The 13691-nt window shown below is 44.0% G+C and overlaps 1 protein-coding gene across 1 annotated transcript in view; it reads right to left on the bottom strand.

Annotated features, from left to right (window-relative positions):
* Positions 1–13691, bottom strand: part of TRAPPC10 (trafficking protein particle complex subunit 10) — a 100175-nt gene that overhangs the window by 3956 nt on the left and 82528 nt on the right. The window contains exons 20-22 of the mRNA XM_006137887.3: positions 9699–9869; positions 6284–6461; positions 1479–1673 (exon numbers count right to left, since the gene is read on the bottom strand). Coding sequence (XP_006137949.1) covers positions 1479–1673; positions 6284–6461; positions 9699–9869 — 544 coding nt within the window. The remainder of the gene's footprint in view (positions 1–1478; positions 1674–6283; positions 6462–9698; positions 9870–13691) is intronic.

Raw genomic sequence — 13691 nt, 5'->3', positions numbered from 1 at the left:
CTGTTTTCAAGCTAAAACCTGGGATTTTAACATTCAGGGACCATTACAGAATCACAGGACTGAAAGGGACCTCAAGAGGTCATCTAGTCCAATTCATTATATATTTAACACTCATGATAGGACTTAGTATTAGGGATGTTAGATATCACGTAACCACATGAAATCTTAGCAGTTATATGACTATTTGATAGTCCCCAGGGGCTGGTAACCAGTGCCCTCCCAGCCCTATTCCTGAGGAGCTCTGTCACCCCAGTGCTGCTACCTCTGTATCAGAGTGTTGTGAACAAGACATGAGAAGTGATCTGCACTGATTAGGCCTCAGTCAGAGTATTGTGTCCAGTTCTGGATACCATATCTCAAGAAAGATGTGGAGAAACTGGAGAAGGTCCAGAGAAGAGCAACAAAAATAATTAAAGGTCTTGAAAACATGACCTATGAGAGAAGACTGGAAGAATTGGGTTTGTTTAGTTTGGAAAGGAGAAGACTGAGAGGGAACATGATAGCAGTTTTCATGCATTTGAAAGGGTGCTACAAGAAGGAGGGAGAAAAATTGCTCTGCTTGACCTCTGATGATAGGACAAGAAGTAATGGGCTTAAGTTGCAGCAAGGGAGGTTTAGATTGGACATTAAGAAAAACTTCCTAACTGTCAAGGTGATTAAACACTGGGGTAAATTGCCTAGGGAGGCTGTGGAATCTCCATCACTGGAGATATTTAAGAGCAGGTTAGGCAGACATCTATCAGGGATGGTGCTTGATCTTGCCGTGAAGGCAGAGGATGGAACTAGATGACCTCTTGAGGCCCCTTCCAGTTCTAGTATTCTAGGATTCTATTCTATGATTCTACAATAAAATGCCAATTGAAATGTATTAAAGATTTTGAATGTTTTCTACATCATCAAATATATTATTTTCAATTACAACAAAGTGCACAGTAAGGGGTTTTTTTTTTTTTTTTGTATTTCAGAGCATTGAAGATCTCCTGGTTAAGCCAGTGTGGTCTCTTGCCATACTTATCTTTTCTACACAACGGGATAGTTTGCTGTTATGCACTTAAATCTCTTTGATAAACTGCTAACTCTCGAACTATTTCCCCCCCTTAAACATGCTTTCCATGAGATCTTTACCTACCAACTCTCTGAGTTTGTTAAAATGCATCAGTAGAAATTAACTCCTAAGATACTGTACTGAACAATCTTGCTAGTTACTGTTCTTTGTTACAAACTAAAGCTATAGACTCCGAATTTCAAGTTTAAAAATGAAAGGTTGTTTCTCTTATTAAAGCAGTGCCCCATTTTGAAAGTTACAAGCAGCTCAATGAAAAGTAACAAAAACAGTGAATTTGGAATGCAATTACATCAACTACAGATTTCATTACTTTGAGTTTTGTTTTATTTAAACTACAAGAAAGCCAATGAAACAGAGTGCCATTTATATAAACCAGGTTTTCTGTGTGGCGACATAGCCAAGACAGCCTTACCAGCATCAAGTTGCATGGAGTGAGCAGAATGATGAGGGAGGTATTTAAATAGTCTGACATCAGGAAAAGGGAGGTACCCAGCAAAAAGTGGCATCACTTCCATGTGCACTTTGTGAGTTGCTTGAGCTGCTACAGGCATAGATATAACTCCTGAACTTTTCCCACAGACTGCCCAGTTACTACTGTTGTCAACAACTGGAAAGGAAAAAAAATGCTATGAAAATTCTGAAAATAGCTACGCTTCTTCATTTTTGTTTTGCAGCAGTTCCAAAAGACCACATGGCCCTATAGTGAAATGGTATTATGAGATAAGTTTAAATCACAAGCTCTTTGGGATGGGATTATCACACAGGATAGGGGAAACAGAGATCACATACAAACAGAATGAGTATTCAACAGGGTCAAATTAGTTCTATGATTTTTTGCTTGTGTTTCATGTTTCCCTCCCCCGTATCCCTCAAAAGGGCAGAGTTTTTGTTCAGCTTATTATATTTGTTTACTTTAAATTTATTATAGGAATGGATAAGATTTTTGGGATGGTAAAATTAAACAAAATTCATAGAACAGTCATGGTAAAAATGAATAAAATCATGGTACAGTCACAACACAAATGTGTAATAATTTCACATATTGCAGTGTAACATTTACATGAAACAAGTATATTAATGCAATAGCTTTCATTTTGGTATAAAAAGTTATATAGGCCAGGTCTACACTAAAGGGGCATAGCATAGCATAGACATGGCCATACAGACTAAAAGATTTACCTAGCATTGCCTGGGTCCTTACTCAATTTTTGGAAAACCGAATGAAAACATACATGTTTCATTTAAATTATGGCTCTGGGGTGGAGCTGGAGATGAGGGGTTCAGTATGCAGGCTGCCCTGGAGAGCAAGGGTTACCTCAGCCCTCACCTGGCCCCAAGATGCTGTGGTGAGAAGCATCTCTCTACAGCTGCTGCAGCTCCAGTGGGCAAGCCAGGGGAGGGGTGCATGTCCCCCAACTGGGGTAGGTCCAAGTTAGGCTGGGTAAAGGCCTCGGAAGGACCATCTGTCCCCCAGCAGTGCCAACTTTGAGGCAGCTCCAGGTTGGGTGCCATGGCTGGTCGGGGAGGCACCCTCCTCCTTTGGCCCCAACATGGAGCAGACATGGCTTTGGGGAGGGGAGGGGGGAGCTGCCCCCTCCCCTCCCATGGCCCCAGCACTGAGCTACCTCAACTGGGAGGGGAGGCACAGCCCCCCCACCAGTCCAGAACAGTGCTTCTGTGGCAGGTCTGTGCTGGGGCCAGCAAACAAAGGCAGCACTGTGTGCCCACCGTGAGTGCCTGCCCCAAGCCCTCTTTCAACATTTGCTCAGTTATGTCAATTTCGAAGACTGTACTTGATTTTGTGATGGTCTCTCGTTTGGTTTTATGAGAAGCAATCCTGTTCCAGGCATATCCCATTTTCTTGGCACAACCAAACTCTTACCTTGCTTTAAGTTACAAGAGGAAGCTGTATATTGAATTTGGAGGTCCTAGCTCTTACCCCTTAGAAGGAGTTTTCAAACCATAAACATGGGGATTTAGTGATGCCAAGATACAGCAGTACTCCAAACCATCTCCAGTTGCTCTCTTTTCTGTAAGGTTTTTTGAGAAGCAATCCTATCGCAGGTTCATCCTATTTTTCTGGCTCATCTTGATTCAGTCCAGGAATGAAAGTAACTTAAATTCTTACAGGCACTGTCATATCACGAACACCCCTCCCCCACTATGGGGCTTCTCAGGGCAGGAAGCTGGGAGATGGGATTGCAATACAACTGAACCTTTAAGAAATTTAAGTGTGAGGTGGAGTGCAGGGGGCTCAAGGCAGGAGGTTAGGGCATGTCAAGGTGTGGGAACATGGGGTTACAGGAGTTGGGAAGGGGGTTAGGGATGTGTAGGAGACAGGGTTGGAATGAGGCGGGGCTCAGGGCAGGAGGTTCAGGAGTCAGGATTAGGTGTGAGGAGCAGCTCAGGGCAGGCGGTTGGTTTGAGGGAGTTGCTGGTATGTGCAGGAGTCTGGGTTGGGAGGATAAGGGGGAGCTCTGGGCAGGGGAGTTGGGTTTTCAGGAGTCTGGGATTGGGAGAATGAGAAAGGGATCTGCTCAGGGAAGAGTGAGTGTGTGTGTGTGTGTGTGTGTGTGTGTGTGTGTGTGTGTGTGTGCGCGCGCGCGCGCGCGCGCTGCGCGCGCGGGGAGCTGGCCCAGGGCCCCCCCTCGCCCAAGATTCGTACCAGCACTGCTTGCTCTTCCTTTCCTGTCCCTATCATGGAGCGAGAGCAAAGTGCACAACTCATCTGCCCTCTACACTTCCCAGCCAAAAAGCGAGGAATGCCACAAATTGTGCACTTCCCCTTCATCAGGGAAAGGGGAAACAGAGCCAATGTCCCCGTATGAATCAGAAGGAGGGGAAGCTTCAGTCCCCCTTCCTCCCCCAAAGGGTGCCTGGGGGAGTGGAGACTCATAGCTGGGGCAGTTCCAGACTGGGGGTGAGGGTGCATGACCCCAGCCAGCCCCTTTCATTTGCCTAGTGATTCTGTATGGTTTTATGAGACGCAATCCCATTCCAGGAACATCCCATTGTCCCCTTATCTTGCTTAAAGTTACGAAAAGAGGAAGGGGCATACCAAATTTGGTAGTCCTAGCTTACGGTTTAAGAGGTGTTATTGGACAAACTCTCTCAAAAATATAGTTGATTAAAAATAACAATGCAGCATCTGTTGTCTTCAAGCACATTTTTATAAGATAAGAAGGTGTCTATGCTGTTGACTGGTATTAAAAATCTCAGGACAACTACAGGCAGAGCTGGAAATCAGGCCATCATACTTCCTCAGCACAGGAAAACTTCTCATTCCTCAATTCTTGAGCTATTCCATATTAAGCCTCATTCTGTGTGTGCTGGAATACTGTCTTCAAACAATAGATTTTTCAAATACTGTGGCCTCTCAGATATCAAGATGTTTTGTTTCATTTGGCTCAAATACACAGCACACACAGTGGCAGATTGAGTCCGTAGCCATAAATGCCTGTTTTTAAGCTTTCCGAGAATGCTGTTTTAGCTATTGGGTGCTGGCAAGTTTCAGAGGAGCTCACAACACCAAGTCACAAATGATGGATGTGAGAAGCACAAACTGTGGGCTCTTCATAGCAGTAAGCATGTTCATAATTCCCAATGCAAACTCTTTTAGAGCCTGGAATTCTTCAATAACTGCTGCAGATTGGCAAAGATCCATAATCTCTAGTGGCAATTGCTGACAAGGGACATAGGGAGGGTGGATGCTACCAGCCACAACTGGTATCCCATAGGACTCCTCCCCTACTACTCCTACATCACCACACTGCTTCCTGACCATGAATGCAGGGGTGGTCCTGCCACCTCCCAAGTGACACAGCGGGAGCTGGGGAGCAGAGGTAGTTCCCTTAGCTGCCCAGAGCATTCAGGGGAGGGCACATGCCCCATCCAGGTGTCATCCCTGCTCTTGACACTTGTATTGCTGCTGTTACTATTCTCCTCAGTAAAAAAGGAAACAATCCTCAATGGTGTCTGATTAGATAAAGAGCTGCATTGAACACAGCTGTTCCATCTGCATTAGAGAGGTTGGTGGGATGAAAGGACTTTTCCCTCTTTTCATTATGAACATATGGAACTGGGATTTTCTGACAGGGCATGCAGTGAAAGCACATTTTAGAGTCATAATTTACTTAAAGTATCCTCTTCCAAAGATCACTCACCAGGTTAAGCAAATGTGCCATACACATAAGATGTACAGCATTTAAAAAACAAAGGTTTCAGACATTGATCCGAAGCTTTCCACATGTATGTATCAGTCACACAAACAGTGACGTGATCAAAGGATATTAAAAAATTTTCAATAGTGTTCCATCTGTCATTGTTGACTTAACTGCTTCCAAAACTTCACAATGTAACAAAAATACATCCAGCTTGCGATCATCTGCATCTGAAGTGCCTGTATTTTCACTGCTTGTTGGGAATAGGATGGCAAAACAAGTACATACCCATCTTCATCAGTAGTATCATACACACAGTGACCATTCCGACACAGCTGTACTTTTCCTTTAGTTCTTCAGTGAGATGAACTTTGGGTAGGTAAAACTTTCTAAGTTGATTTGCACTTGGTATAACACCTAGTTTGCTCTCTAAAAATCCTTTGTTTTAAATTGTCAAGAATATGCAGGGGATACCTTGCAGAAGAAAAAGCTTCTGTTAATTTGAACATTTTATTTCTCCTATAAAGCTGCCATGCAGCCTTGGTATTAAAGAGATCAGTAACTGGTTTTGTTTTTTTAATTTCTAGCTTCATCTGGTTTTTATTCCCTTCATTTGCATGTTTGAGTTGTACTTTTAAAATGCTTTACACAGCTAGCCTCTCTTGTAAAATTAACAGGTACATTGCACGACTTAAAAAAATTAATAATAATCTTTCCTCCACTGTCATGGAAGGTTTCAGGGTTCTGCTCTGCTCAGTGCATAATTTTGCCAGTTTCTTCTTTTTTTGTTTGCAGCTGTTCTCTTAGTCTTACTTCAAAATAATGTGCTATATCTCCTTTTGCACGCTGTGTGACTTGTGTCAAACTCCATGTTGCTCAAGGCCTGTTTGTGTGTGTATATTTTAATAGAGAGAATTAAATATTTTAATATACAACATTGTCTATAAGAGAGCATTAAGATGAGAAAGTTTGGCAGGTAGTACCAAAACAGAAGCAAAACCAATAATGAGAACTGCACTAATTCCTCAAAAATTACAGGAGAAGAAATAGTCACTACCTTCATACATAAGTTTTGTTGTGCAGTACCCATCCGATTCTGTTAATGCTTCATCTTTATCCACATCCAAGAGGTCAGAAAGTCGGGTGATTGACACCTCCAAAGAGCAGAGTGAGCCCGTTTTACAATACTCAGCCCCCAATGGTGGAAAAATCTGTGTCTTCACATTATACAATGTCTGGCAAGAGGAAAAAAAAATAGTGCTCTGTAAATACTGAATCAATCATACAAAAAATTGTTTTTACATAAATTAAAACTGACGATGTAAGTTACAAACTCATACTTAAGTTCCATGTCATACTACAACCTGTATGTGAAGACGACCCCATAGTCTTTTGTAATACATCTCTACAAAAGTCACTGTAGTGCTTTAATGAATACACAACTATGCTAACAAGAGAACTTCTGTTGGTGTAGAGTTAATCCACCTCCCCGAGGCAGCAGGTACGTGGGTGGGAAAAGGTCTTTTGACCCTGTCTCTAATATAACTATGTTGTTCAGGGCATTCCACTTCAGGATGTTTCAAACTAGGGATGTTAAATTTTGATTAATTAACTATTCAATTAATCAATGAGGACTATCACAAAGTTCCAACTTTAAAATGTACAAGAACCCCAGAATATTGAAACATCATGTGGAGCCTAGGGCCTGCAGGGAGTCCCTGGCTGACCCCAGACTCCTGGCAGTGTTTCCGCTTTGAAATGCACAAGAGTCCCAGCGGGAACTCTTGTACATTTAAAAGTTGGAACGCCGCCGCCACGCACCTGCTCCCTCCCATGGAGCTGGAGGAAACCGGCTTTTAAGCCAGCTCCCCCCAGAACTCCCTCTTCTTTCCTCCCCCATTGGTGCCTCTTTCTGATAGAGACAGCAGCAGGGAGGGAAGGGAGTGACTAGTCAACTAGTGTGTCCACTAGCCAATAAACTTTTGCTTATCAGATAGTCAACTAGTCACATACATCCCTATTTCAGACCCTGAGCAATGACGGTATCCCGATATAGGTCCATAGCATCTAGCTGGCCTCACTGACAAGTAGTAATCATCTCTTATAGCAATGGTTTTTAAACTTTTTGGCCCATGACCCACCCTGCTCAATGCAAACCTTTCCGCAGACCACCAGCCAATCACCCATGACAACAAAATGCGTGTAGGAGTGGGACGAAGGGTGGGCAGGTGCGGGCTGAGGGTACAGAGTCTGATCATGAGGCGGATGGGGGGGGGTACCTACCTGGCTCCACTCCCACCCCAGTACTCCTATTGGCTGGGATTCCAGCCAATGGGAGCAGTGGGGAAAGTGAACAGTTTTCTGCACTGTTGTTCCCCTAGCCAAAGGAGGGGAAGGGACGGATGTGGCAGCACATGGAGCTGCTTCCTGCCCCATGAACTGTATCCAGCTAACGAGGCTTGGGGCTCCTCTTCCATCCCACCTACCCACCCAGTTGAAGCAGGCACTGGCATTCCAACCACACAGAGGGATGTGGGGCTGGACAGCCAGTGTAGATACAGCTCTGTATTAATCATAAATCCCTGTAATAATCATTTTCTCACTGAAGTTTTAATTTGTATCAAGTCCTTTTATAAATCATTGGTATTACGTCTTTTTACAATGCAACTTTGTATCTCATAGAATCGTTCCTAAAAATAAGGTAAAAAGAGAATGTCCTTGTACCTCCTTTTTGCTTAATTGATTTCCCTGTTGAGTAAATGAGGTGTGAATGGATAAGACGTGAAAGGCAAACACCTCCAGGTACTTGCAATGGTTGGAGAGGGGATGGAAGCAAGATCTAAGAACAATGAGAAGAACAATGGGACCTGTGAAGTGGGCTCATTGCAAGACACATGGATGGCCTTAGAAGTCAACAGTAAGTGCCTGCTTTTGGAAGCATCCTCTTTGAAGGTGAATGTTGCAGCACTGAGACACCAGAAGAAAGGCGCCACAGATGACTAACTGCATATGCCTCTCACAGATTATGTATATGCATGTGATGACTAACTGGTGTTAGCGAGAGGGAAGACACTATAAATCTACAGCATCTTGCAGGGGGACCCCGGGTTTGGTTTTGTCAACATGGGAACATCAATCTGGATCAGCAGAAGCCTGGCTCCACCCCTCCCCCACCTAACTCACCTGGCCAGTACAGTTAGAGGGAGCAACTGTTGGTAACAAGACAGGGTGTGCATGTGTGTGAATGTAATATAGCATATGCATACAATAAGGGTTGATTGCTACTGTGTTTCCAATAAATGTGGTGTTTTGCCTTCTCCCCGGAGAAGATCCCGTGCAGTACTTTTAAGAACACCACCAGCACAGGCTCTCCGCTGCAGGATAGAGGCAAGCTCTGAATCCACAGCCCACCTGCAACCTGGCAACCCTACAAACACTCAGCACCCGGCCTCTGCCCCCCCCCCCCCCCCCCAACACCCGCAGCCCTCATGCTTACCTTGTTCCCCAAGGCTGTCGGTACAAAATGGCTGCCGGCAAAAAGACCTAGGGAAAGCAATGCTTCCCCTGGGTCTTAGTGCTCAACCACTCGCCCGTTCCTATCCCTGCACTCACTCTTAAAGGGGACATGATGCTGTTTTATTTAACAACTTTGGTCTCCCCCCACTTTTTTCCCCCCTTTAACAGAATTTTTTCCTGGTGTTTTTTTTGGGGGGGGGGAGGGGGGAGGGTTCAGTATTTTTATTTCAACCATCTGTATAGCCACTGGTTGTAAAAAAAATACTATTTTGAACAAGAAAATTCTTGGAAGATTGGTCCCTGAAGGGATGGGGAAGGAGGACAGAGACAAACTTCAGGCTTACCCCAGTTCTGTGGTGCTTAGCAATCAGTGATCAGCTGTAATAAGCATCCAAGAAGCTATGAAGTCAGATAATCTCCTATCGTCCCTTTGGCAGCAGACTACACACTTCGGCCTTGATTTTGAAGCCAAATCAGACTAGCAAAGGGAGGTGCTCTCCTTCTTTGGAACTTACTGTGTATTAATTTGCTCAGGCTGTCTTGTTGGATAAAAAGCACATCTCTGGTGAGTCTGAAACTGCTTCCTCTTCCTACTACTACTACTTAACTATACAAACTATTTACAAAAAGTTTTTTTGCAAGAAGAAGTTGTGTAAAGAGACTGGCTACCAGCAACAGAAGCAAGGGAACAGCAGGGACAGTGCTGCCTTTTATGCCATCACCTGACAGTATGTGCATGTGGAGGTTGCACACACTGTCCTGATAGCTCTCAGGATGGGTAAAAATTATCCACTTTCAAAGTAGTGGGCAGGCACATAACTGAATTGGAATGGACATGTGCAACCATTTAAAGACATTCTATTTAGAGAGCTCTCTCTCCCTGGGCCTCCTATCACCCAAATTCCTCCTTTCCCTTTTAAGCCTAAGACATAGTGTATGTAGATAAAAATACTTACAAAATAGTTTTCCACTTGGAATTCATAAGTGTACGGCTTCAAGGAGAATGACTGCTCTTCAGAGGTAGCTGGACAAAAGTTAACTGAAAATTGGCACTGCAAGGAGGGAGGAAGTTCTTTTGTCCACTTCAATTCCCACACAAAGAATACTGACTGCTTACTGTGTACGTTCTGAAAGAAAATTATTGATTCATAGTATGAACTTTTGTCTTAATATCAGATTCTATGCTGCTTGTGTAACGAAAGGGAATTCTTACCATAGTCTTGTTATACACAATACAGGATGCACCTCCCAAAACCAGCAATCTCTGATCTGGCAACATCTGCGGTCTGATAGGATCACAGATGATCCTGGACCAGATTGTCCTGGGAGCCTAGTGGCAATGACGGCCAGCCTTGGGAGGGGATTGGGGTGGCAGCCTGGCTGGGGCAAAAGTGGAGTCAATAGCACTGATTAGCAGTGGGAAGGGTGGGGCCAGTGACAGGGGACCTTCTCTGGTCCAGCAAATTCCCTCATTCGGGACCGACCAGAACCGACACACCAGAGAGGTCCAACCTATAATGCCAGAACTTATATTTATACATGCATACAATTATCATTCCATGAAACTATAACCTTTTTACAATTCTCTATCTAAAATCCCTAAATATGTATTGACCCAGACTGCTAAAATTAGAGGAGGAAAAAGTTTCGTTATCAGAATCGGTATATTAGACATAATTTTTTTCTGAAGGGTAAATGCAAAAAAGTCTAATTTTGTTTTAAAGTTTGCTACTCAGGAAAACACACAAAAACATGACTGTCTTAAGTCCAGGCACAAAGCAGACTGATGCATATTGCAGAGCACTGTTGTGCCATTGCATCTCAATCCTAGTTTGCAGCACTTGAGCTACTCAATTTTTTGGCCATTCTTGACCATAAGCCCTCAACTCCAATAAGTTATGTAGTAGCTTTTTGCAAGAGAAACAAGAAAGGATTAGGAAACCCAAGAAAAGGTTAATCACCATGTGCAGTGAATAAGGTTCTTCTAGAGGTCCCCCTATGGGTACTGCACTGTAGGTGTGGCATTGCTCCCTGCACCTGAGATTGGAGGTCTTCATTAGAAGTGCCTGTTGGACCATATACATGCATCTCCCTGTCTCACACCATGAGCAGCATGTATATAGCGCTGTGAGGTCCAAATGCCATCCAGTTCCTTCTCTACCACGGAACTTAGCTTTCAGCTGCAAAGCAAAGGGAAGGAGGACAAGCAGTAGAGCACCTACAGGGACAGACATCTTAAAGAACTTTAGTTACTGCACAGGGTGAGTAACTGTCTTTTCTTTTGCGAGCGATGTTCCTATGAGTGTTCCACAGTAGGCAACTATGAAACAGTGCCCCTATTTGGAAGGCTGGAGCATTGGAGCAGCATATAATGTGGATGATAGGACATTGTCCCCTAGCAGTGTCTGATGCTATGTCGTGAATAATAGGGATGTTAGATACCATGTATTTTAGTAATCGTGTAGCCACAATAATTTTTAGTGGTTACAAAGCACTCCCAGTCACACTACCTGGAAACCAACCCCCCCCCCCCCCCACTGTGGCAGTGGGGAGCCGGTCCACGAGGCGGGGGAGGAGGGCTGGAGGAAGAGAAGAGGAAGGACAGCTCCATGGAGCCAGCACACACAGACCAAACTTAAAAGCTGTTTAGCTGCTTCCCATGTGTACCAGCTCCTGTCTTGCACTCTCCCGCTCCCCTCTCCCCCCATGCTGCTGCCTCTCTCAAATGGAACATTAAGAAAGGTAACCAAGGTGAAGAGAGCAGGTGGAATGTGTGAGGAGTCACACATTCAATTGTGTAGTTGGCAGGACACATGTATACATAGCAAGATCTAGTTGGAAAGACATTGTTTAGAAATAGCCGCACCTTTTGATCTTTCAGCTGTTGCTAGGAATAAAGCATGGCGTTTGTCTATAAGATTTAGTTTTGTCCAGGTAAAAGGCTATGTTTGTCTGATGTCCAAGGTGTATAATGTCAGGTCCTGCTGGTTGTTGTGTGGCTCTGGAAAGAAATAGGACCAGTAAAGAGGTGGGTTTAAATGTAAAGAAGATAGTAGGGTTGGGTCAAAGTTTGGGATGTAGGTATAACAATCTTGTCTTTATAAAAATTGTGTGCAGAGGGTACGCACAATTTCAGCAACTCAACACGCAGAGGTGATATAGTGACAAGAAATGCTGTTTTCAAGGATAAGTGAACGTAAGAACACATTGCCATGGGTTCAAACAGAAATCTAGAAAGAGAACAGAGGATGAGCTTGGGATGCCATGCTGGGGTGAGTGCCCATATGTGAGGGTAAAGATTTTAGAAGCCTTTCAGGAATCTTTTCATTAGCAGGTAGCTGAACACAAAGTGGCAGTCTACCTCAGGGTGCCAGGTCACAATGGCTGCCGAATGCGCTCAAATTGAGCTGTTGGATAACCCAATGTTTAAGATGTAAAATATAGTCCAGGATGAGTGGTAATGTAGCGATCATTGCCTTGACATGATTGGAGGTGCACTAGGGTTGGAAATTTTTTTGGGGGTGGGGAGGGGGAAGACCCTCAACAACTTTGCCCTGGCTCTTCACGTTGTCTCCGCTGCTATTGTGGCTCTTCGTCTGGAACATGTGGGCCACTCCTGCTCTCAGAGATTGAGGTGTAGGGTGGATTTGGTCAAGATCACCTGCCCTGCACTATATGGGTCTGAAGCTGTGCTCCACAATAAATTAAATAAGCGTCTCTGATAGTCCTGGTTGCATGAAAGGGGCACTTACATATTTTTGGTTGTCTCCACCAAAGTACTAAGTTCTTGTCAGGCATAGATAGGAGTGTGTGAAGGCTGTGTCCATAAGGTACATAGACTGTATGTAGCCATGGCTGGAGACAGTGTGCAACCATGTGTGCTTTACCATGAACATGGGTGCTGCCATGTAGCCGAACAACAAGATGCATATCCTTACTGAGATCTGGGAACAGGTTCTCATCATGGATACCAGAGACTATTTTGAAAATCTATAAACAGGAGGAAAACTCTGGCTTGTATGGTATCCAATTGTGCCCTCAAATTTCAGGTGCTTCATAGGTGGTCAGTGTAGATTTCTCCAGGCTTATGCAAACGCTGAGGCTTGAAAAAAGGTTCATTATCTCTCATATGGCGTGAAGGACAGATTTGGATGCAGCTTGGAGGAGAGAGTTATCTAAGTACACAAATATGACAAAGCCCTCTTTGTGTAAGTAGGCAGCCATTACCACAAGGACTTTGGAGAACCCTTGAGGGGCTATAATGAAACCAAAGGCTGTACTTTGTATGGACAGTGATTAGTCCCCAGAATGAACTGGAGTAGCTTTCTAGTCAGGCTATACTTTGTTTTGTTCTCCAAGATGTGTATTGTCACATCAAACAACAACAAAAAAATATATCATATATCCCTTTCCAATCCAGTACTGAGTTAATGGTAGACTGGGTAATCCTCTTGAAACACTGCAGTTTGATGAAGCTGTTGAGGATTCAAAGGGTTCAGGATCAGTATCCCCCTGTCAGATTTGTTTTGGACTAGAAAAATCAATGGGAGTGAAGCCCTTCCCTTTGTGCTGATATGGGACCAGCTCTGTAGATCCCAGTTACAGAAGGTGTTTTTATTTCTTCTCGCAGTATGTATTCATGAGAACAGTCCATAAGATGGCTGGATACAAAGGGAAGGTGAGATAGGAATGGGTTGAGGTATCCTTTCTTGATGATCTCTAGAATCCACTTGCCTGAGGTAGTTAGCCACCATAATGGAAAGAAAAGGAGTAAATGATTGCCAAATGGGTGGCATGCTGGAGAAGGCTGTTGTGATTAGAATTGGGGGAGGCTTCTTGGTGCCTCAACCACACCTTCAAAATTGCTGTTTGGCTAAAGGTAAGTGAGAGATAGCCCCTTGAAAAGTTGTATGTCTGCACCTAGGTAGGGGGCTTCTGTTGATGGTACT

The sequence above is a fragment of the Pelodiscus sinensis genome, chromosome 1 (genome assembly GCF_049634645.1).
Source record: "Pelodiscus sinensis isolate JC-2024 chromosome 1, ASM4963464v1, whole genome shotgun sequence".
In the NCBI taxonomy this organism is placed as follows: Eukaryota; Metazoa; Chordata; order Testudines; family Trionychidae; genus Pelodiscus; species Pelodiscus sinensis.
This window is presented reverse-complemented; position numbering and strand designations above follow the sequence as displayed.